The sequence below is a fragment of the Gymnoscopelus microlampas genome (genome assembly GCF_963454915.1).
Source record: "Gymnoscopelus microlampas genome assembly, chromosome: 21".
Taxonomy (NCBI): Eukaryota; Metazoa; Chordata; class Actinopteri; order Myctophiformes; family Myctophidae; genus Gymnoscopelus; species Gymnoscopelus microlampas.
In genome coordinates, this window is record NC_139958.1 from 23,751,460 (window position 1) to 23,777,386 (window position 25,927).

A 25,927-nucleotide genomic window follows, 5' to 3' on the forward strand; every position below is an offset into this window, starting at 1 on the left:
TTTGATCCCGAGTTGCCACACACCCAGTTCTGTTGCATAGTTATTGAGACAAAGCCACCAGTTCAGCAATCCATGCCCCCTTCACCAGGGTTTCCTTAACCCTGGTGAAGGAGCATAAACACCTAGCAAATAAGGAACCAATCTATTTTATTTTAATTTTAAGTTTGAGCATTGTTGGCCAGCACGTTCACCGGGGAAGGTGTTTTTTCTCCTTTCTTGAGGGGTATTATGGCGGACTTATACTTCACCATACAACGGTATCGAACACCAGAAATAGCCGATCTACAAGCGCACAACACGCAATGTGTGTGCTTTTGTAGATCTAATATTTTCAGTGCGTGCAGAACATAAATTAGGCATTACTTGTCACCATCTGACCCCTCTTAACCAATTATGAGACGTTGATGGGGAAATAAGAGTGACTTGTTGGTTGTGCCTGATGAAACAATAACAGCACATGGGGTTACCTCAAAGCTGATGAAATCAAACTATATCCACAGTAAATAGGAAGCAGTCTTGTACCAAGCAAAGTTTATTATTTGTATGCAATGAAAATATTAAAACACAATACCACTTGGATCATATAATCAAAAGGTTGGTTGAAGTTACACATTAAAGTCAAGCTTGTAAGTTTTTTTTGTGCATGGTTTGATTTCAGAATGTCAGCTTGTCTATTATATGTATATTTTTTACAAGGAAAGTCAAGTTTCTTTGAATTCTACAGACCATGTATTCAAAATCACAATAGATGGAATGGTGGAATGATATCAAATCAGTGCTAACACAACCATGAATGAAGTGCAGATAAGCCATTGGCAATGACCAGCTTGAGTAATATTTGCATCCAGATTTTGAAAGTCCTGGGTCATCTGTGGTGGCAAAGACCGGTTGATTCATATTCCCAACCTTTGTCACAATGTTGTCATGGTGATTATGCCCATAGTACCGTAGCTTCAGAAGACATTATTTGGGACAGCCTTCCAGGCAACTCTCTGGCAGAAGGTCACGGTCTGCATATAAGACAGTTATAAGCAAAAACTCAGTAGCGACAGTAATCAACCTTAATTCAAATTAAACGTATTATTCAAATTGAAGACATGCATGTTGTTGCTTAACCAGTTTAAACCCGATGTCAACATTGTGGGCATACACTGCATTTGAAATTGTTTTGAAAATAACATCTACAAGCTCACAACGCAATGTGTTATCAGCTTTTTTTTCAATTTTTGAAAATAGTGCTTAAGTGGTTAACTTACCCCACATTTAAGAGCCGTCTTAAAATCTTTGCACATGTGACCTCTCAGAATACAGGGGTCCTGAAAACGTCGCTCTGATAGGGAGAGAGACCATAAATGGTGGTTGGACAGACAGACAGATGAGAGAGGCCAACTTGTTTTATATTGTCTATGCATGCTTCAATTTATGATTGCGCTGTCTCTTATGGATTCAAAAGAGAACATGTAAGAAAATGAGATAAGCAGTCATACCGACTCACCGATGGAAGGCACCTTCTGGTCCTCACATATTTGGATAAGTTCACAAATGGCCTGCGGGGTGAGCCAGCTCAGAAATCTCTCCACCAGTACCTTACCAAACTGGGCAATCAGGGCTTTGCACTGGCCCTGGTAGGAGACGGGCAAAATGCTGCAAAACTCCTCCATCACATCAAGCATAGCACTCTGTACAGTAGGGCAAGATGGATAGAGATGACAACATGTTTTGTTTGTGTGTGCATGTACAGTATATGCATTCATATTTTCAAAATGTTCACCTATAATGACATGCCCAAAATAGGGATTCCAGGGTTAAAGTGGTACATTTTTGATTGGTTTTGACTCACCACCGTTTCTTCTTTGGGAAGCAAGCTTTCCAAAGTTTGGAAAAGAAGTATGCAGTAGTTGCATTGTGTGGTGGGCAGCGCCTGGTAAACAGGCAAAGAAAAACAACAAAAAACAGAGGGATTGAAGCACAGAGAAGGACAGACTCTACTATTTGACATTATGAGTTGTGGGAAGATGAACCAGAAGGTTTTAAGCCTAATTTATCGCGACGTGTTGTGAGCTTGTAGATCAGCCATTTTAGCACACGACACGGTCATATGACATATTGTAAATTAAGAGTGAGAATCTGCAACTGGGGGCCACAACAACTGACAGGTTAGCAAAATTGGATTCCTTGGGTTTGCAGCTCAGTCAGACTGTTTGTGGAGTAGCCATGTTTGGTATAAGTGTCAGCATCATTAGGTCAAGCAGAAAAAGAGTTTGAGTTTAATAAACCCAAACATGTATACTCTATAAAGGTTTATGGAAATGCAATATACATGATACATTTGGTTAGATAAGCACTTCTAATGTCTAACCGCAATGTCCAGAGAAAGCCTTGAATGATTAAAATGTGCATTTGTATCTTGCCTTTTTGCCGAAAACAAGATGACCAAGGAATACACAAGTATGTATATCTGCCTGGCAGATGTGTGTGTGTGTGTGTGTGTGTGTGTGTGTGTGTGTGTGTGTGTGTGTGTGCTGACCTTGTCCAGTGTCAGTGTAGCCTTGAGTCCTTCCTGGATATAGCTGATCAACAATCTCTCCTGCTTATCATGTGACTGGGAGCCACAAAGCCCCAGGAGAATGCAGGCCTGATGTGGTTTCTGTATAAGAGATAATACCAATACACGTTTTTATCTTTATGATAGGGTTGGCCTTTTCAAACACACTAAACACAGGCAGGAGCAAGGAACACATTATTCCTATGTTTTGGGAAGGTCATTATGGAGAAAAGCAATTCAGCCCACAACTTACGATAGCACTCGTGATGAAGGTCAAGGCCAGTGGAATCACCTGGTCCACCTTCTCATGGCAGATTTTGGCAGCACCACTTGGGCCAGGTAGGCGGTCGCACAAATGTTCAAGGCCGTCAATCATCTTTTTCTGTCACAGGGATGTGAATTAGATTGTCAATTTCAACGGATATCTTTTGAGTTCTTGATTATTTTTCATTAAACTACTTGGTCCAATTAGAAACAATCCCACAATCTACTTGGTTCACAGTTCAAGAAACAGTGGTTTAGATGAGTGTTGAAAAGATCTAGAAATGAATGGAATGTCACTGAAAGTGATGATTGATAGAATGCAGTGGTTGCATGCAGTTTTCTTCCACCATTGCTGTGTGTGTGTGTGTGTGTGTGTGTGTGTGTGTGTGTGTGTGTGTGTGTGTGTGTGTGTGTGTGTGTGTGTGTGTGTGTGTGTGTGTGTGTGTGTGTGTGTGTGTGTGTGTGTGTGTGTGTGTGTGTGCACGCACACCTATGACTTCCTCTGCACCTGTATCTAAACATAATCTTCATCAACTAATAAAAGTGGATGTGCAAGTTTGACATTTTCAAGAAATGAAAGTCACCTGACCTGGCAGTGTGAAGCCTACACATTGAAAAGATCTAGAAATTAATGGAATGTCACTGAAAGTGACGATTGATAGAATGCAGTGGTTGCATGCAGTTTTCTTCCACCATTGCAGAGTGTGTGTGTGTGTGTGTGTGTGTGTGTGTGTGTGTGTGTGTGTGTGTGTGTGTGTGTGTGTGTGTGTGTGTGTGTGCGCACATCTATGACTGTTCCTCTGCACCTGTATCTAAACATAATCTTCATCAACTAATAAAAGTGGATGTGCAAGTTTGACATTTTCAAGAAATGAAAGTCACCTGGCAGTGTGACTTTCGAAGCCTACACATTGCATTTTCATCTGATATCAACTGCAGATTGATGTCAGACATGAATAATAGATTTCCCTTGAAAACGTTTGACTATCACTTATTCATATTATTTACCTGTAGGTCTGTGTTGGAGAGCATGTCAACCACAAGTCCAAATATTTGGGTACAATCCTGGCAGACATCCCCGGTCTGAATAGAATAGATTTAGAAATTCCAAAAGATTTTGAAATACTTATAGTACAGTGTCACATACAATGCATTGTGAGTTTGTAGATTCAGTATTTTAGCTATTTGGTATCACTGTATGGCTTACAGTAAGTGATATAAGGTAGAAATGCCATTTTAAAACCTGTTACTGATGCATAAAATACAGTGCATATTGGTAAAGTACTGGTGATCATTGATTGTGCAGGGGAAAAAAATCATGCATATACCAATGCAACATGCTAATGATGGTAGTGAGCAAACCTATAACTCACATCTATAAAAATCAAAGACAAACATCAGCAAAACAGTTAGTTGTGATGATTTGTTCTCTGGCCGTCAGGATTAGAGAAGTGGTAGATAGTTCAGTTTCCTCTCTTATCAATTGTAAATGACATTTTTTTTTTTTTTTATTTAAAGATGTTCTGCTTTTTCCTCAATGTGTTATACATAATGAAGACATGGACACAAAGATTCATAATTTGGCAATATGACGGTGTGCTGATAGCGGATGACGTATCTCCATCTATGGTTTTATCTATGAGCTCTTGATGAAGGTAATTTGTACACCAAAAGTGTATGCATTTGTTAGCATATTGTTTTGGAGAGAAAAAAAAATAACTTACAGCTCTCAGGTTATCTGCAGCCTTGGGTGATCCCTCCAGATGAAACACCATTGGCAGGGCTGTGGAGCAGAATAAAAGTGGACACATTTTCTCATTACTTTCCAAAAAAAAAACTACGGTTAGCAAACACAATATTCATGCTTCCATTACAGTGCAGTGAATGACAGCAGGACTTAAGGTCAAAGTCATTCAGAAGAGTGTACATATGGAACCACATCCATTTGGAGTTAAATTAACAGTGTATTTTTTTGTTTTTTTTTTACAGTCTGTGACAACAAGTATCAAACAATTGATAAAGTATTACCTGAGTCCTGGAGGCATATAAGGAGAAGCAGTGCTAACTTGAGAGAGACCATCTTCCATACACCAGAGATTTTACTTGAAGACCCTTTCTTTTACATACTGGGATATATACAAAGCGCCTCTTTGAAGGACCACCTGCTTTCGATAGTTCACACCAATCAGAATTTGAGAGAAACCCACATGCCAGTGTGATAAGGTATTTGCATTCTGCATAGCAGAATACATTTTTTCCTCTCCCTCTCTCAGATGGAGTGCCAATTTTAGTGACTTATTAAGTTTCATACTTGGTTCCTCATACCAAAGTAAGCACACAAAAAAAACATTCTGTGTTGCATGCTGTGTGCTATTATGAGCTTTGTTTGACATGTTATTTAATCACATGATTTAACCCAGTGAAGAGATTTTCTGTAGAGGGAAAAAAGAAGTGGACCAAGTATAAAGCCCTGGGGTACCCCAGTCAACGAAATATATATATATATACACACACACCAGGTATTGCGGCTGATAACAATCCCAATGAAAGATCAGCCGACAGGCTAAGTCTGGGAGATTTAAAACTGTATGACACGCATTAAAACATTCAGGTCCAAACAAACGCTCAAGTTTAAAATGTTTACTATATATTGTCACCAATTATTACAATTTCCAATAAATAAATATGTAATAAATATGTGTGAGCAAATTACAAAAGCAGTCAACAAAATATAACTCTCCCAGCTTACCCTACCTCCATGGGCAAACCAACCAATAAAGGTAAGCAGGTGAGAGCCATTATTTATAGCCGCTGAGGCCACCCACAAAGGCACTCCCACCATCAAGGTGCAAATGAGGTGCCTCCATCAATCACTAATCCAATCCAGTGCACAATAAAAATATAAACCTTCATTTGGCTCCTACACTAGGGTTTAAGTGGTCAAAATGAACTATAATTATACAACGTTCCGCAGGTGTCATATCGTATACCTTTCCATGCTGGCCTAGCAAATATGGAATTGTTTTAAGCTTTGTTTTGGACAAACATTGAAAAAGTTAGAAGGCATGGAGAAAGTATGAGATCTTTTCACACTATACAAGGTTAACTTTTTAATTGGTCGCTATAGACTACAGGGCAGAGTACACAGCACCTGCAAAGCCAAGCACTGGGTATTTACAGTATGTGGTTCTTTGTTATAAGAAAATAGCTTAATTTGCATTTATTGCATAGCCTTTTGTCGCATGGCTCTGAAAGAGGCTAGCCATCTATGAGAGGGTGTGTGTGTGCTTGTGTACACACATCTGTGACTGCTCCTCTGCACCTGTACTGTATCTAAACATATTCTTCAGCAACTGATAAAAGTGGAAGCGCAAGTCAAAATGTGCAAGAAATCATCATTAATGCAGTCCTGCTGACAATGCCTGCTATTAGGCCAACTTAGTAGCAACTTATTACCATACCCATATTTGGAGATGATTGACATCAATATGATGTCATTGATACGCCAGACATACATCCCTCTCCGTACAATATTTGGCAAGACTGACATCAGTATGATGTCAGTCTTGTCACGCTGTTATTGGACCCTGTGTTGTTTATCTATAGTAATGAGTGTGGTTGCCCGAAAGGGCAATTAGTACTTGTTTCACATTACTACTCTATCGGGAACGGTGCAAGTCGGGAGCAATGAAAATTGGGAATGCATGCATGTTTTGTTTGTGCATGTGTACACATGTAATGAAATGGAATGGCCATGCCATAGTACTGCATGTTGCACCGATGAAGTCAGCTCTGTCATATTGTATAGGTTTTGTGTCATAAATGTGTGCATTGGAATCAGTGTGACTGTGTATCACAGCCTTTTCTACTGCCATGAATAAGCATATTATATTGTAATTATACCAATACATTTAAAGGAAATGCTCTACGTACAGTATCATGGTAAACTCTGACAGAGAATTTGTTTTAACAGAGTAATCACTCTCAGTTTAGCTGCATCAGTGAGGAAGGCCGAAATCATGTTGTTTTAAACTATGTATAAATAAATAAAATGCCACAAATTGGAAAGAATCAACAGTTTTGCAGTCAAGACGGGGGTGAGGCAAGGTTGCGTGATGTCTGCATAAAAAGGCCAGTCCACATCAATGATTTGCAATGCAACAAAACCACCCAGCACAGTTTTGGGATTCTGTTGCAACTGTCCTTGGTGATGAGAAGAACCACTGAAGACCAATCACGAGGCATCAGATAGGATTCTCTTCTCACAATGACTTTGCAGATGACTTTGGCTTTGGTCTCTCACATGAACGCTACCATATAAAGATATAAGATACCGTATTGGCTGCTGCTGCAGTGCTCATTAGAGAGGTGCGTCAACAGTGCCGCCATAGGCAAACCTTGCCTCCTAATGCATGTCGAATGTCCCAATTCGAACCATTCTCCCCCACGCCAGAACCGGGCTAAGGACCGTTCTTCTCTATGTTCAAAAGGCCTATATGTAAGCACAATTAAAATAATCATAACTCGCTGAATTCTTAACCGATTTCCAAGTGGTTTGTTACAAATGTTAGACATTTTTTATGTTATGATGTAGTGTAGGCTACTTGAAAATATGGGTTTTCATACCAAAACACCTTATCGTACATAGACAATAACAGTAATGATTACAAATCCGAAATAAAGGTTAAGTCTCGTGTTCTTATACGACTCAGGCATATTTCTTGCAGTAGAGTTGTGGCAGGCTGCCCCTTTTAATATGGTGGTGGCATTGATGTACGGCCTCATGTGGCCAATGAGGCGTCTACGTATTTATGTCTATAGTCTCAACACCTTTGCACAGAAAGTAGGTCTGAAGACCAACCAAAAGAAAACAGAGTTGATGATGCTGAACATTCTAAACCCTCACCAATCCAAGTGGATGGAACAAACCTATAATAACCTAAATAAACAATAAATAAACATTTCACCTTCCTAGGCAGCCGCAATCAGTCACATTGGGGACGCAAGCCAGCAACATAACAAGCCTAATTCAAAAAGGCCAGAAACACCTTACAGAGGCTTAAATGTGCAGTATGTGATATTAGTTTTTTGTTAAATTAAGTGTTAAATAGCTCTATATTCTGTTCAGTATGAGTGTTTGTTCAGTGACAGTGGTCTCCCCATCTCTCTGGCTTTTTAGTTAACAGAAAATACATGTTCAGGTCAGGATACTAATTTGATCTGATCAGGAGAGAGAACTCACAGGCTGCAGGATTCTTGCGAACCACGAGTCACAAACTTGGCATTGTGCCTGAGGAAGAAATTATATGGCTGCTTATATCTAACCTTTATATTTTACCATCACTTATAATACTTCTACAATACATTATGATATTTGACTGCTTGTAAGAGCCTAAATGTCTCCACTATAGGCCTAATAGCTGTTGTTTGTTTGTTCTTCAAGCAGCTATAGTATAACTACGATCTCTGCCCTGTGCTCGAGGCAGAACTACCGTATCACTGACATGAGTGTTATCGTACTTCTGACCATGATATCATGTACATAAAGCATAATCATCACCACCTAGAATATTGTCTCGGCTCCTATGTGCCTCATCGATTGCTGATTGATCCAGAATTCCATGACAGTTCAAGAAGTGCTGTGGAATTCTGGATCAATCAGCAATCAATGAGGTTTTGATTGCCCCAAGTTCCTGCGTGTTGTGTCATACGCCTATTGCTCCATCATACGGCAAAGTATACATCAGGCGATAGCCTACAGTTCCTTCAGTTTATGTCCTACAGTGCTACTGCATTTCCTTATTATGTGAGTGGAAAAGATGAGGTCTAAATTAAACTGCAGTGTTTAGTGACTTAGGCTATTGTCAACTGGCCTAGATTAGTTAAATGCTTCTCTGAATTTAAAATGTGATTAGTGAAGCAGAACACTGTACAGAATTACAGTACTGTGACCCTGAATACCTCTCTGTACAGTATGTGTGTCAGTCTGCGGTAGATATTGTTGATGGTGTGTCCAATATCCTAGGTAATCAATTTTCATTAATAAAACATTTGTGCTGGCAAATATGCAAATGATTTGATTATAGCAGCTTTACCCAAATGTATACAGAAGTTAGTCTGTACTGACCCCATCTCTGACCATCAATCTGGTGAAATCCCATTACTTCACATAGTTAGCTAATTGTGGTTTGCAAAACTCTACCAATTTCTGCATTTTGAGCTGTTGTTTGGGCAACCTTCTGTTACAATTGGTTTCCTGTGTATGTTGCAAATAACAACACTAACATTTCTTGCTACTCGAAAGGTGACACCAAGACTTGAAGGAAGCAGCCTGAAATTTCACATTGATCTTATATGTAATTAGATGCTTTCAATGCTATGTTTGTGTGTAAAATGTACAATACATTGATTAATGTATATTGCCTTGAATAAAATCCTTGCCTATTTGTATGCACTATTACAGGCATAGAATAAGTGTAAGTTGCTTTAGAAGCATTTTCCAATTCATCAATTTAAAGTCTGCAGTCATGGTTAGACATTAGTGACTGAGGTAACTATGGCTAATCCATTGTTGATGTTGCTTTCTTTTAGCTTTTAGGTAACTGTTAGGTCCTTGTGAAGCACTAAGCGGGAATTCCCTTCCAATTGTATTTTCCTTACTGCTCAAACCTCACAACAGAGTATTATTTGTCATTCCTTTGTGACACCCTTAAATAATGTGCGGCAGAAAGCCCCTGCAGTGGAGCTCAGGTTAACCCATTTAGACCTGAGGCCGATTCTAAAAACGCCTTCTAAAAACTTCAAATATGTATTAAAAAAAAAATAAAAAAATATGTTGCTATATACTGTATAGCAACAGGAACCCCAAAATGGGTTCCCGTCCTGAAAGGTATCTTCACAACACAATCAGAGAGGGCGACCCTTTTTGAACCCAAAAACGTTACGAACAACTCACGCCAAACCAGTGGTCCAATTCTCTCCCAACAAAAATCGCTCGTGCAAAAGTAGATACTATCATCTATTTTCTTTTCCACCTTCACATGTGTCTCCTTTTCTAATAATCATAAAGTGCTTTATATTTTAGCTCACAATTTACTTCCAGGCTGATCGTGAAATGTAAAACTGCTCACCGTTTTAACAGCCAATCATGTGCGTGAAAAAGCTGGCAATGCAGGCTACGCCAATCATGTGCGAGAGATCTACAAGCTATGGGGCAGACACGCTATGTGCCATACACCGTATCTTAGCAACAACGAAAGCGCTAACTCTCATTGGTCGTGTCATGCTGAGGGCAGTTTCCAGACAGCAGCATCGAATACTCGATCACACAGCACGCTGCCGCCATCACAGTCAGACGCAGCAACGACAGGGCTCCGTGATAGTTGTGCGAGCTGAGCTGGGCAGCACAATCCCTGTCATTTCTCTAATAAATCGCCCTGTCATTCATATTGTCAAGACTTTTAGGTCACTGCAGTCTGCTACTAATGTAACAAATGTTTATGTCCACTACTGTGATAGCGTTCGTTGTATTTGAATGATTAGTGCCCAGGGGTGCTTAACATGAGCCATTAGCATGTGGCTAACGCTACCAGACTTTTACCGTTAGCATGTAGCTAACACTAACATGGTTGTCATGGCTGAAGCAGCTGTGAAATCACTTTGTCAACATTGAACGTTAGTGTAGCGAATGTTAATATTGCTGCTCAGTTAGTCCATTGTAGATGCTAGATGGTGTATAGTGGGCTTGTGTGTCTTGTGGAGAACTATGTGTAGCTCCACAGTAACTCCAGTACCTAACGTAATGGCAGGTCCGCCCCGTGCAACGCATGTTTAGGCTGCATTATGGGTAATGTAGTAATTTCAGATCATTTCAGTCCTATTAGGGGAGAGTTAGCCTGGTAAACCCTCCCTCCGGAAATCTCATTTGTAATCAAATGGAAATGAGATTTTCCGTAGGGAGGGGCTTTACCAGGCTAGGGGAGAGTCAGTGAGAGCTGGATAAACGAGGTAAAATGTGTCAAATGGAGTCGGTGAGAGAGGAGATATTGTGTATTTGGACAAACGTGGTGCTGATGTTTGTTGTGTGAAGCTTAATGTCAGTGTTTGTGTTGGAGCGCCTCAGTGCGGCTGCAGAGTTCAGGTGCAACCTCTTCCAGAGAGAGATAGAGACACTAGAAACTCTGCTGGAGAAACAAAAGACACTGCTGGACATTGACTTTTTCATATGGACATCGATCTACACACTGCAGGTATGTCTGTTACACACACAACACCAAACTACACACTACAGGTATGACGCAGCGTTTGCATTCCAGCCAGCACGCCAACGTAGTTCCAATTAGAGCCCTGCAGGCCCGCTGGGGCCCGCCAAAACGGGCCGGGCTAGGGCCGTTTCTGTATTTGATCATCGGGCCTAGGGCCGGGCTCGGGCTCACCGAACATTTTGTGCAGATAATTTCTGGTAACATAATCCGTCTCTCGCAAAACCCCGGTATAGTTCATGGTTGTGCAGTAGCACTAGCAGCCTGGAGGCACGCTGCTAGTAGTAGTCACGTGACAACAACACACACACATGTCGCAGACACATTAGAAGCCTATACTTTTTCTTCATGGCGCTTGTGACTCAAAATGTGGAGTTTATGTTTGTGTGTTACGCACTGGATTGGAACTATTTTTGCAATATTATTCATCACAGTTTACCTCAAAGAAAGGTAGGCCATAATCTTGTTTTGTTGTTGATGCTGGCTGGGTGAGACACCACGGGCCCAGGCCGGTCTAGGGCCTACATATTTGGCACGTGCAGGGCCCTAGTTCCGATATGGTTTCAAGGTGGCCTAAACCATATGGACCCCATGTCGGCAATGTCAGCGGGATCCACTTGAGTCCCAACTGGGATGCCCATGTGGGCTTTAAGTAGGTTCTACCTGGGCCTTAGGTGGGCCCCAACTAGGCAAGTTTATGTGGGACGAAGTGGGTCCTAGCTGGGTTTGCCCATGCAGGCTTTAAGTGGGTTCTACCTGGGCCCGAGGTGTACCCCAACTTGGCAATTTATGTGGGGCTGACGTGGGTCCCTTATGGTTTCAAGGTGGGCTGAACTATAAGGGCCTACAGTGGGCAATGTCAGCGGGATCCACTTGGGTCCCACTTGGGCTTCCCTGTGTGGCCTATACGTGGGTTCTACCTGGGCCCTAGGTGGGCCCTAGCCTCGATCTACAGGCTTTTATTTTCCTTCGCGTTTTGCTCAAAAATAAGAGGCTGGACCAGGCTGTTGACATTCCTGGCATAGGAAGTGGGAGTCAACCTTTCATTTCCCCAACCAACCAGAGTGCAGTGGGCATCGCTCCAAATGTTGTGACGTCAGGGCTCTCAATACTGCACATTGGGGGAGGAGGAGGGGCGCGGGGCAGGCGCACAGATCGGTGAACCGATGGGAGCCCACAGATGTTTTCTCTGGAGATTTTGAATCTGCCCCTCTATGCCAGATATCAGACGCACTAGAGGGTCTTTACTGACCGAGCCATGGCCCCACTGGCCCTCATCACGCTACACCACTGATATGCACTGCCAAGTGGGCGCTACGTGGGTGGGTGCTAGAGGTTGTGCGGGCCGAACTTCTAGTAGTTACAAATAGGGGTTCCCGCGGTTGCATGCACCATGGGTTTTCAGAACAGATTACAAATATTCTTAAACATGATAAACACGATGACCTCTTAATCAATTTAATTATGGCAACATCTAACCACAAGAACATGGCAACATTTAGGATGAGAAATGTATTGATATTATGAATCTAAAACATCACAAACATACGTGAAAGATGCCTTTTTTTGTAATTCCAAAACAGAAAGTAAAAGAGATGACACATATACCGGCAAAATAATCATAAAATAATCTCTTGCAAGCAGCAGACAACAAAGCATGACCAATTTCGATAAGATAACAACATTACTTGTGATTGCGTTTGGACAACAGAAAATATCTATCCCACGCTCAGACTCTATCTGTCTCACCACAAGTGAACAGGTGAATGCCATCCGGTGAACATGCCCACCACCTATAATGCCAGTGCTGTGCCCACAAACAACACATGTGAATAATCACATAGTCACATAGCTCCTACATTCTGGGCCCTAATTATTGGAACTTAATAATTGTGTGTGTCCTTGTCTTCTTTAGGCCAAAAACAAAAAAGTCCATAGTGAGCGGTGCCTTTGATGAGTTCATTTCATTAAGCTATATACAGTATGAGTGGACAATGACAAACTTCCTGTGAGATGGTGTGTTCAATCTGATGCCTTTATGTTTAAGATCATGATCAGAGACAGACCCTTGACCAGAGGAGGGATCCTCTCCAAGGTCAATTCAATCTATGACCTCTTTTCTTGGCACCTGTTGTGCTATCTGCCAAAATGTTCTTTCAAGACTTGTGCAGACAAGCTGCAGAAGAGTGGACAATTTGGCTCAAGGAGCTCTGTCAGCTTGAAGATTTTGAAAGTTCCCAAATGCCTGAAACTGGTGGATTTTGGGGAAGTTACTTCTGCCCCGTTGCATCATTTTGCAGATGCACGTGAAAGTGGTTATGGAACAGTGATTTACAGTACCTTTTATTACACAACATCCATGTCCAAGTCTTTATAATGGGAGTAGATCCATTACTAATCACCATCTGTTGTATGTGGCAGTATGACGACTGCCACAGTGGCAGGTCAAATGGACAAGATGGGGAGATAGGCGCTGCAAATTCAACTTCAGAACTCAATTGTTTGAACTGATGGTACTTCTGTACTGATAAAATCCAGGAATGAGTAGAGTGGCTAGCCCTGAAAAATATAAACATCCTGCCATATTGGTGAAATATCTTCACATTTCTGACATTCTGCAGCATACACCAAGGTGTGGGACCAAAGATATTGCTGGATATCCTGGTGCTAGTGTGGCTATAAGGAAAGTGTATTGTCTGTCCACATACAACTGCCTGCAGCTCCACTGCACCAGCATATGGCAGATTTGCCTCAGGACAGAGTATCTCCAGATGAGCCTCCATTCACTTATGTTAGAGGTGATGATTTTGAACCTTTTGAAGTGAACCTCTTGAACCCCAGCATGCCTATTCTAGGGGGAACATTCGCCAAAAACAGCCGGTCTACAAGCTCACAACTTGTCGCAACATGTGACAATGAGCTTGTAGATCGGCTATTTTTGGCAAAGAATTTAGTGTAGAGAGAAAAAAGTGGTTTAAGTACAGTTGTAACACAGGTCTGTTTTTACTAAGGAGTACAGTAAAGAAGAGTTCTCTTCACATGCTTAACGATAAGAGCCAGAAGATGGTCTTCTCGAAATATCCATCCCACGCTCACACCTTCCCTGTCTACATGCCCACAGGTCAATAAGTGAATGTCATATACTAATCACAGCACCCCAGCTCCAGTGAACACGCCCACCACCTATAATGCCAGGGCAGTGCCCACTATACAAAAAATGTGAACCAGGACGATGGTCATTATTATACATTATAAAACACAACTTTATGTGAAGCCACATATGGCTCCTATACAACTACATTGAACAGTATTTTATGGTGAATTGTGACATATTTTTTTATGTCACTGAATGCTGCTGACATTGTGAACCCATTTGGAGATCCTTATCAGTGAACGATAAAGTCAAACACATACTTAAGAATGAGGAGAAGAAGAAGGAACTACCCTTTACTGATTTGAACTTGAGCTACAACACAGGGGGGCGAGGCTTTTTGCTGACTATAAGTAAGGCTAGTGGTGTAAATGCTAAAACAACTTCATATTTTGAAGTTCTCTGAGAAACATCAAAGTTACAGGTAAGGGGGTTGTTATTATTTATGTTTCTTTCTGTCATCTTTTGCAAAGACTTAAAAATTACCTAATGAATATTTACTCTCTACACATACTTGGAACAAACTTCCCCAAATCTGCAGGTCTGCTACAAATCTCAGTTCTTTCAAATCACAGCTTTGTTTGCCACTGCCTTTTATTGAGATTTCTTAAATTTCTTCTGCCCTGTAATTATACCATCTTATTTTTCTACTTGATGTTTTACTTTCTATTATATTCAAATGTCCTTTTATATTGTTTTCTCTCTCATGTCCTGGCTCCTGAATAGGTGTTTCATATTTAGTCCGTAGGTGTTTAACTTGTTCTTTTGTAATGTGTTTTATAATGTGTTTCTTTTGCTTAATGTTTTATGTACAACACATTTAATCGGCCAGTTGTTGAAATGTGATATACAAATAAACTTTGTATATCGTATACCTTGCCTTGCTTTGACTCTGAGACGGATTGATATTTATTCTCATACATTTCAGAGATGAATCCCTGTCTCTTCATCTTTTTGACACTGAGCCTGTGCTTCGTGCACAGCCACTCAACTCCATCAGGTATAATATTTTACAAAATGTTAAAACTCCTAATTTTGTTATATACCAAATGATATGCCATTCAGTATATAGCTGTGTCAACTGATCATTGCTTGTGTGGATGTCACACATGGCAATTTCCTAATCACTTTGGCACAGATGATGCAAGACATGAAAAAACCTAAATTATCATCTTTCTGATTGTTTGCAGGGCGACATTTGGGCAGCCCATACCTTCAACGTGCTTTTGAGAAGGCAAAGAAAATTGTGGATGAAGCTTACAAGTACTCCAGAGAAGAGTGAGTTACTGAATGAACCTACTACCTATTAAATCACAGCAAATCACTGCATCCTACTTCCTTTTAAAATAACAGATAAAAACCTTCCTGTTTGCGCACTGACTTTTATTGAGATTTTCAATTGTGCATCTGCACTGTAATTTTACTCTCTTATTTTTCTATATATTTTTTTTACTTATTTTGTTTTTACTGTATTCGAATGTCCCGCTATTGTGTTTTTTGCTCTGTGTTGTGAATAAGCGTTTCCTTTTTACTGAATTCAAATGTCCTATGTTTCCTTTACTTAATGTTTTATGTAGGCCTAAAGCACATTGAATTGCCTTGTTGTTGAAATGTGCTACACAAATACATTTGCCTTGCCTTGCCTTAATCCATAGTATACAACCTGATTGATTGATTGATTGATTGATTGATTGATTGAATACTTTATTAGCCTGATTGAAAACACTACAGCAGTACAGTAAAAAAAACAGTTTAGCTAAAAGCCCTGAGGGCTTTTTTTCATTATTGTCTGTTCTACTCAATACTATTCATTTTCATGTAAGATGAAAGTAACAATCAGCAACAAGACTTGTTTTAAATGACTTGAATAACAAATGAGTGGATGAAAATATTTTAGCTCACTGATACCTACCTATTTTCTTTCAAGGAGCCTGCGCAGGGTGCGTAAGGATCACGTTAGCCCCTCTGATGTTCTTCGGCTCATGAAGCAACCACGTGGAGATACCCGCCAAGCAGTGCGATCTGCAGACTACATGGCCCAAACCATCAGACTGTTGCACGACAAGGTCCACCATGTGCACAAACGCTCACTGAATGCAACAGGTCAGCAAACATTTCAACACAAATGCACATTCCACATAATTAGGTTCATAAGCAGTTGACTACATAGAAACACACAGTCACTAAACTATTTACGCTGATTAGCCTGTTTTGTGTTTTTATCTTTTCTTTTGTCTTGCACTCTTGTATCCTTTTATGATTCTTTGTAGTTTCTTGCACATTTATCCTTTGATGCACAATTTTGATGTTGTATTTATATTTAATGCTGTGTGAAGCACTTTGTAACTCCGTTTTTTGAAGTGCTACAGCATACAAATAAAATGTATTATTATTACTATTCATATTATTATTATTGTACATTCTTTTCAGATCTTCTTTCTCCTGAGGACCTGATGCGCCTTGCTGAAATAACAGGATGTAAAGCTCGAGTGAGCGACCCACCTTGTCGCACCATCCCAAACCTTGACACGTTCCGCACAGCCACAAGCGTCTGCAACAACTTGTAAGAGCTGCCATGCATTTTTTTACATGACACAGCTTGTTTCTATTTTATTTGTATTTTTTTGCTTTTTCTGCCTTTATTGATAGTAGGCTATAAAGTAGATTGACAGGAAATGGGGGGAGAGAGACGGGGAGTGACACGCAGCAAAGGTCGTCGGGATTGCATTCGAAACCCATGACACGCAGCATTGCTGCATTGCAGCCTACTAAGGCCCTATTCTGGGCGCCGCCTTACCCATTATCCCTAAACTTCTTTGCCATTTTTTGCTATTTTGAAAAACATTTTCAAATAGTTCAACTAGCAGATCTACATCGACACGTTGTGAGCTTGTAGATCGGCTTTTTGAACTATTTGAAAATGTTTTTCAAAATAGTAAAAAATGGCAAAGAAGTTTAGGGATAATGGGTAAGGCGGCGCCCAGAATAGGGCCCGTGCACGGACCGCTACGCCAGTAGTACGGGCCACACACACAGCTTGTTTTTAATCTCGACAGATGATCCTATACAGGATCCTGTTACGCTATCCATTTTATTAGGTTTTAGAAGTCCGTGGCATAACCATAGACATCTGTAAGAGCATATTTGCAGCGACTGAAATCTAACTACATCCTTCTCGTCAGTCCCTCCCTTTAATTTCAACATCAGACAGCTCTGCCAGTGCAGTGGTCCTCCTATGTCACCGGACATTAACTGTGGCTCGCTGCTGGATTTGACTGTTGGTGTGGTATCAGAGTATTTATTTTGTATCCAGGATAATTGGATTCAAGGAGGTATTTTTTGAATATTAACCAAACCCTTTTAATCAATACCCAAACAAGTTAGGCCAGCCTTAGATTTATAGGTTCAACACATTTATAAGAGTGAAGCAGATCTTAATGGTTGTACATTTCATAATGTTGCTTATAAAATAAGATTTTTGAATAATTTATTTCGCAGGTGAATTTATTAAAGGAATAAAGGTTTTTACAGAAATAGAAAAAGGCAATAAGCGTTTTTAAAGTCAAGTATGAATTCAACATAATTTTCAGAATACCATTCCTCTGAATAATTCAAAGTACGTATCAATGTTCCAAATTTAGTCTAAATCATCTTATCAATTTTTTACATTATAATGATAATAATCAAAAGTAAAAAAAGTAAAACATTGTAAAAAAGCTGAATAAATTATTTTCACCCTTTCAACGGTCAGAGATGCACAGAGCAGTTGATCATTTCCCTTCCATACTGTCTTTTACAGAATTAAAATAGTTAATTCCGGGGGTTTTCTCTATTAGATTAGTGCAAGATGCCTTTTGGCGCGTGACCTCCCGCTGCGGTAGAAAGCCCAACGTCCCTTCTGAAGGGGATGGTATATATATACCTTTGTCAGACTATTGTGTTATTGGGTGGATTCAATTTCTCCATCACTGCGGTCTGTTGAGTGACCAATTTACTTCCACATTTGTTGTTTGTCATACATTTTGCCCTGACCCCTTGTCCAAATGATCCTTCACCCAATTAATGTAGCAGCATCTCTATCCTTAAACGAACAACAACCAAATAATTCATATCCCATTTCATCACAGATTTTGTAAACATAGCATAGTCCGTTGCATACTTCAGCACGATCAATACTGTTGATTAAATTTCATTATTCAAATAATTATAATTTTCATCATGTCCAGCATTAGATCTGCAACTCTGTGCATCGTTACGGTCAAGTTCCTCTTTCTTGACCCGCCCTGTGATTTTGTAATGGCCCAATTAATACCTTTCCCATGGGTGTGTGTCTGTATTGCAGCAGCTCGTGCCCCACAACCTAAGCAATCTGTGTGTGTGTGTGTGTGTGTGTGTGTGTGTGTGTGTGTGTGTGTGTGTGTGTGTGTGTGTGTGTGTGTGTGTGTCGTTGTGTCTGTCCTGTTCCCCCAGATGTGTCCTTTCAGCAATACAATACAAGCTTTACACACAACATTATGCAGTGATGTGATTCATTCTTCATTATTGTAAGCTTATAAGCAAGGTTTATGAGCCGTACTGTGCTATACTCTTTCCTATAAATTCCTCTCTTCTTTTGACCCTCGGTTAATAGGCCTAATAGCCTCAAATGGATAGCCTGGTAAACCCTCCCTCCGGAAATCTCATTTCCATCAAATGGAAATGAGATTTCCGGAGGGAGGGTTTACCAGGCTATCAAATGGAGGCCTCACCTTGATCTAAAGTTTAGGGAATCAAGGGTTGAAAGGCTGATTTGAAAGCCATCTTTTGACAAGCTGCACTTAATATTAGGCTATAGTAGTCATTATGACTTTTAACTTATGACTACTTTTTAAGAGCAGTTTGTGGGATTTTTGTTCATGTATTTCTTCACGATTGGTTCATTTGTTACTGTCCAACGCACCTGCATCTGAGCTAAGTGGATGAGCAAAATAAATTCAAATTCTGTTGCAAAGAATCTTATCTTAAGAAAAAGAGCATGCATTTTCCAGCATGCATTCAATGTTTGTATTATTCCAGCCAAATTTGTTAGAAATTTGGCTGGAATTGTATATATTTCCTTTGGGTAAGTGAATCTATCAAATGCATGACTTTCATGTTTATTTTTTTAGGAGCTTTTTGCAACTACCAGTGTGCAGACTTTATTCTTTTTCGTTTATTTTTTTTTTAGGAGGAACACTCGTCTTGGGGCCTCCAACACCCCATTCGCCCGCTCGCTCCCTGCTGATTACGATGATGGAATCTTTTTAACAAGAGGCTCCACAAACAGGACGATCAACAATTTCATGCTCCCACTGGTATGATATACTGTAGTGTAGGCTACTGCATGTACTGTATGATGCATAAGATATCAGAATAATATCTTCAATAAATTACGTAACCAATTCTACTCCTCTCTAAGGTGAGAGAGGTCTCCAACAACATTCTACGCGCAGTGGATAATAACGTGGTCAATGACAGAGAGAACACCCTCATGACGACCTTTTTCGGTCAATGGAACGATCATGATCTTACCTTCGGCCCTTTCTCCCCCAGCATTCGTTCCTTCAGCAACGGAGTTAACTGTGACGAGAGCTGTGAGGAAGTTGAGCCCTGCATCCCCATTCGGGTTGGTGTCCTTGCTAATAGCCTTACTGGAATTAAACTTATTTTATTATGACAATAACTATGATATAACCCCACACTTTTAACAGTGATTTTTTTAAATATTTCCATAAACACGTTCAGACTGGTGTCCCAATTTTGGGCATGTCATTAACTTAATAGATCTGCTGTTTTCGTTATTCGTCGTACAGCAAAGTATATAGGGCTTAAGTGGTTGATCTATGCTTTCAATGAACAGGTCCCCCGTAATGACCCTCGTCGACCCCGCCCCAATGAAGGTTGCCTGCCTTCCTTCAGATCGGCACCGGCTTGTGGGACAGGAACTTCAGCCTTCAATTTTGGTGGTGAACCTAACACGAGAGAGCAGATCAATGCTCTGACAGCCTTCCTTGACCTTGGCCAAGTATATGGTTCTGAGGAAAAGCTAGCACTTTTCCTCCGTGACTTAACAAATGACGGGGGCCTGATGCGTGTCAATCCTGAGTTCAGAGACAGAGGACGTGAACTGCTTCCCTTCAACCCTATGAATGCAAAGATGTGTGCCACACGCAGAAATGTCACCAATGACCCAAATGCAAGAGAGGTGCCCTGTTTCATTGCAGGTGAGTGTGAGTTATGTTTTGTAACAATCAGTTGGTAAATACAATGCCAGATGGCACCAAAATGGTGCCACAAGGTGGTGCCATCTGGTATTGCATTTACCAACTGACTATTACAGTTTGTCTCTGAGATCTGAGAATAAAATCTTTTAATCTGATGTAGAAAGAAATGCCATCAATATACTGTTTTAAAACCCTCCTGACCACTCAACGCAAACACCCAAAGATGTTTTTATTTGACATACTGACAAGAGATGCTGGAAGTGATTGATATTTGGTCATTGTCTGTTTTCTTATTTTCCAGGTGATACCCGTGTGGATGAAAACATATGCCTGACATCTATGCACACAATGTTTTTGCGTGAACACAACCGTTTGGCCCGTGAACTGAGGAGAATTAACCCACAATGGGACAGTGAGAGGCTCTACCAAGAGGCTCGCAAGATTAATGGTGCCTACACACAGGTAACATAACCAGCCCTATCAGTGCACCCTGTCATATTAATGCAAATACTGTAAATCTCTGTAAGATAAGATAAGGAAATATAGGTGTCAGCAATAGCAGTAAGCATTAAACACTGTGTTTAATTATGTACAGTCTATCAATAAATGTCCAGATAGTTTTGAGGTGTGATGAGGAGGAATGAGTCTGTGGCTCCTCATCCTCACTAGCTGATTATAGATGCAATGCGAGTGTGCGGACTTGCCAACACCAACCCTCTGATTATAGAGGGGTCTTCCTCCAGGATAGCATTCAGATCCCCTCCATAACCACCTCCAGACAGAATGTAGAAACAGGAGAACAACCAAAACAGCGGCACTAGAACTACAGATGAGACTGATGAGACATTCACCCAGACACTCACTGTACCGACAGTTCCTGCACATGACATGACTGACACCACAATATTTCATATATTCTAGGTGTTCGTGTTCCGGGACTACCTGGAACATATTCTTGGTCCTGACATAATCCAACAACTTGGCCGTTACCCTGGCTACAACCCTAATGTAGACCCTAGCATTGCTAACGTGTTTGCTACAGCAGCATACCGCTTTGCACACAATACCATCCAGCCTATCTTGCCCCGTCTGGATGAAAACTTCAGAGAGGCCAATGTCCGCAGTGTTCCCTTGTTCCAGGCCTTCTTTTCTCCCTGGAGAATTGTTTTTGAAGGTATACGTCATTCAGTGAAGACCAATGTACATGTGGCCAACACTGTGTCATTTGCAAGAAGAAATATATTGTATGATTCACAATATGCTCATACTGTATATATATAAAATATGATATGACAATATATCTGTGAAAATGAACTTCTAGAGTCCAACATATTTTTTCAAAGACATCATTTGGCCAGTTTTGAAAATATTTCTTCAGTGGGTATTGTTATTGTACCAATAACATTTTTGTACATTGGTTTTCTCAGGTGGCATTGACCCTCTGGTCCGTGGTTTGATTGGACGGCCAGCTAAACTCAACACACAGGATAACATGATGGTGGATGCCCTGAGGGACAAGCTCTTCCAATTTGTCTTTGAAGTAGCTTTGGACCTGGGCTCCCTCAACATGGCTAGAGGACGTGACCATGGCCTTCCTGGTACATGTTTTAACCACTTTCAACCTGGTGTCTTACATTTTCAAAAATAGCAAAAATAGCAGATCTACATGCTAACTTCATGAAGCATTGTCAGCTTGTATAGATGCTATTTTCACCACGTGACAGGGTTACGTTTACTTTATATATTGTGTTGCTCACCAAAACATTTCACTTGAAAATCAATTATTAAATCGAATTCTACCACATGACACCATGTTACAAACAACAAACACCATGGTACATACAACAGAGCTAGGCTTTGCTTAACATAGTATTAGTGCTTTACAAAATCCTGCTGGGTTCATCATCATTGTTGTGATGTTCACAAGAATGTGTTGTTGACATGTGCAATTACACCATCTATTGAAGACACAGATGTAGTCAGTCAGTCAGCAAGCAGCCAGCACTGTTGATAAAGCCCATTGAACGTACCTCGCTGTTTGCCTGGTGTAAACAGAAACACACAACAGAAACATTATAATTGTTTAATTAAAATTGTCTTTGTTTACTCATAAGGTTACAACGCCTGGCGCAGGCACTGTGAGCTCTCTCAACCTAGAAATGTGGCTGAGCTCGGTCAAGTTTTGCAGAATCCTAACCTGGCTCGCAGGCTGATTCAGCTCTATGGCACACCTGCTAATATCGATGTCTGGATCGGTGGTGTAGCTGAGCCTTTTATCAGAGGTGCCCGCGTTGGCCCTCTGTTTGCCTGTCTCATTAGAAACCAGTTCCGGGATATCCGTCAAGGAGACAGGTGAGGAATACAGTATATAGAAATGTACATACATACTGTACATACATACATACATACATACATACATACATACATACATACATACATACATACATACATACATACATACATACATACCCACGTCGAATCCCGGGCGTTATACGTACATACCTATACTGTATTGTGTGTGTGTGTGTGTGTGTGTGTGTGTGTGTGTGTGTGTGTGTGTGTGTGTGTGTGTGTGTGTGTGTGTGTGTCACCTTCTTTTCTATTCCCAGGTTGTGGTATGAGGCTCCAGGTGTCTTCACCCCTGCACAGAGAAATGAACTGCAACGTGCCACCCTGGCCAGGATCATCTGTGACAACACTGGAATCAACACTGTTCCTCAGGATGTCTTCACTGTATTATCAAACCGTAATAGGCTCGTCAACTGCAACACAATACCAAGGCTGAATCTCAATAATTGGAGAGAGAGGAGGCAGTGCTCAGGTGAAAGAGCATTTTAATTCCTGTTTTTCTTGTATAATTAATAATTGAATAATGAATTATTCAATATTCAAGATTCAATATTCAATTATTTTTACATTTTTACAATTATTTTGTTATGGTTGCTCTGACTGCTTGTAGTAACAATAATGATAAACAAACAATAACAAGAAAATAAAAAAGTATCAAAGAAAAGCAGCAATAGTAAGACAGGATAACAAAGTTTGTACGTTGGCCCTAGTACACTTGAGGTGCTTAAAGGTGCTGTGTGCAAGGTTCCTACTCCAAAAGTTACAAACATCTATTTAGCTGTATATCTATGTGTATGTAAAAGCTGCAAGGACAAAGCTGCAAATTATGGTTTTAATGAAAATCCTAAATCATTTGTTGTGTTTGGTGTTGCAGGCAAAGGTGCAAATTGCGATGAAGTCCAAGGAATTGAGGTCAGACTCTTATTTGGTGCAATGTCTTGATAACCACTTGATCAAGGTTATGATTAAAACCAACAATTTTCCTCAGTTCCTGTTGCCTTGGTCAAGTCTCTTTGTACAAAAACAGACCTGATCCATTAAGTCAAGCATATATTTGATCAACACCAGTCTCAAAAATATTCTTTTCTCAATTGTGAGACCAAATAAGATGAATATCTGTTTTTTTCTGATTGTAAACTCACACCAGATTGAGACAGATGCGTTGGATCAAGACAAACAAGCCAACCAGCTGGACCCAATGGACCAAGAGATCCAGCTTGTTGAGCTTCAGGACAATGAGGTAGTCAACTAAATATACATTTTGGCTAATTTCTTCCCCTGTCATACAACGCTCTCACATGACAACATTTGATGATCTACAAGCTGACAAAGCATCGCATCCCATGTTGTGAGTTCATATCTTAGTGTGAGAGTGACCTTTCTGTCTGTGCTGTGCTTCTCCCTAGATCCCACAGGCATAAGAGGTTCCCTTGTCCTTCTAGAAGCTAGCCATTCCTTCATACTGCCTTTCCTGACTTCACCCCAGGCTAACAAAACTCAGCTTCAAATAAATGCATTCAATGGACCGTTACTGTGTAACTGTCTATATACTGTAGACTACATTGCAAATGGCTTATTCAAAATATTTTACCAGGAACAGACAACCTGTTTAACTTCTCCTCACCTCTGACCATCAATCTGGTGAAATCCCACTTTTGTGCTCTGTCACATACTGTACAGTAGTTAGCTAATTGCGGTTTGTGAAATATTACCAGTTTCTGCATTTTGAGTTGTTGTTTGGGCAACTTTCTGTTACAATTAGTTTCCTGTGTATGTTGCAAATAACAACACTGACATTTCTTGCAAGTGGGAAATTGACACAAAGACTTGATGGACGCACCCTGAAATTTCACATTGACCTTATATGTTATTAGATTATGCTTTCAATGTTACATCTGTGTGTAAAATGTACAATAAATTGATTAATGTACAGTATATTTCCATCTATAAAATCCTTGTCTATTTGTTATAATATTAATGGAACCTTTGTCTGCCCTCTGCAAGGATACAACTGTATAGACCATAGAAGAAGCATAAGTTGCTTTAGAAGCATATTTTCCGACCCATCAATACAGGTTGAGAGTGAAGCTGTCTCCTAGACTTATTATTACACTTATATGCTAGAAAAAGTCATATTTTTTGCCCATGCCAATGGATTTGTTTTATTGTCCCTGCCAGGCCGGACCCTGTGTAGGAAACCCGGCCTGGAAGACCTGTGCTCTGAGGAGCACACTTTTCTAGTATGTTCCTGTTTCTTTGGTTGGACTGGGCTGGGCAGTTTACTCCTAGTATAATCCTGTTTCTTGGAATGGGCTCGGCAGTTTATCTTTAATTTGGTTGCTGCTTTACTTCGAATGAATCAAGAATCAAGGTTTTATTTGTCACTAACTTATAGTTAAGTGCAAGCAGTGAAATGTTGTCAGGACTTATTCTGCAAAATTGTGGTAACATGATAGCGTCATAATATATTAAAGCAAAACATTAATAATTAAAATACATAATGAAAAATATACAATAATGATACAATACTGGTTGTAATGTAAAGAAGGATACAAGTACAGGGACACAAATAGGTGCTGTAAAAAGTACAGTCAGCAAATCCCAGACAAATACACAAACACTCCTCAGGGGTATAAGTAACAACGTCTTCGCCATATTTGGTCAATACATTTGGTGCTTTTTGTGGGATCCCATGTTGTTGGAAGCCTCTTATGGCCAACATATGAACATGTCCTAAGCTGCAAAAACAAGTAAATTGCACCTATAAACTTGCTCTGTGATGGTTTCGAGGAGCGGCTGGTAAGTGATAAAAACTTCTAAGCTAGAGTCGAAGGTGTAGGCCACTTCAAACTAATTTGGTGTATTAGCAGAAATGTTTCAGGATTATCAGTACAGAGATGAGCGTTTCTGGACAACCATATCTAACCGAGTCAAAATGTAAGTGATGCTTTCTTTCCTTCAGGAGGATGAGGAAAAAAATGTTGCACAGAGTTCTCAGGTGCCCAATCTTCCGGGTACCCCCAGCCGCCCATCTATTTCTTTCTGGAGTGGGTGGGAGGGGCTAGCCTAGCCATGATAGCCACTACTAGCTTCTTCGTTGTTCTCACCTCCACCA

At 40.4% G+C, this 25,927-nt stretch overlaps 2 protein-coding genes across 2 annotated transcripts; one reads left to right on the plus strand and one right to left on the minus strand.

Moving 5' to 3' along the window:
• Nucleotides 1–207: 207 nt before the first annotated feature.
• Nucleotides 208–4,912, minus strand: sftpba (surfactant protein Ba). Its single transcript, XM_084047943.1, has 9 exons — nt 4,838–4,912; nt 4,534–4,592; nt 3,818–3,892; nt 2,799–2,927; nt 2,528–2,647; nt 1,841–1,921; nt 1,496–1,679; nt 1,257–1,330; nt 208–1,010 (listed from the first exon to the last, which is right to left on the minus strand). The coding sequence occupies exons 1-9, from the start codon at nt 4,887–4,889 to the stop codon at nt 954–956; spliced, it is 831 nt and encodes a 276-aa protein (XP_083904069.1). The 5' UTR covers nt 4,890–4,912; the 3' UTR covers nt 208–953.
• A 9,615-nt stretch (nt 4,913–14,527) lies between these two features.
• On the plus strand, nt 14,528–24,749 carry LOC311038409 (eosinophil peroxidase-like). The gene is made up of 16 exons (XM_084047922.1): nt 14,528–14,645; nt 15,150–15,221; nt 15,412–15,499; nt 16,149–16,324; nt 16,652–16,784; nt 19,428–19,554; nt 19,659–19,865; nt 20,100–20,463; nt 20,765–20,925; nt 21,385–21,637; nt 21,891–22,061; nt 22,578–22,815; nt 23,073–23,284; nt 23,687–23,724; nt 23,960–24,052; nt 24,219–24,749. The coding sequence occupies exons 2-16, from the start codon at nt 15,152–15,154 to the stop codon at nt 24,231–24,233; spliced, it is 2,346 nt and encodes a 781-aa protein (XP_083904048.1). The 5' UTR covers nt 14,528–14,645; nt 15,150–15,151; the 3' UTR covers nt 24,234–24,749.
• The last annotated feature ends 1,178 nt before the right edge of the window (nt 24,750–25,927 follow it).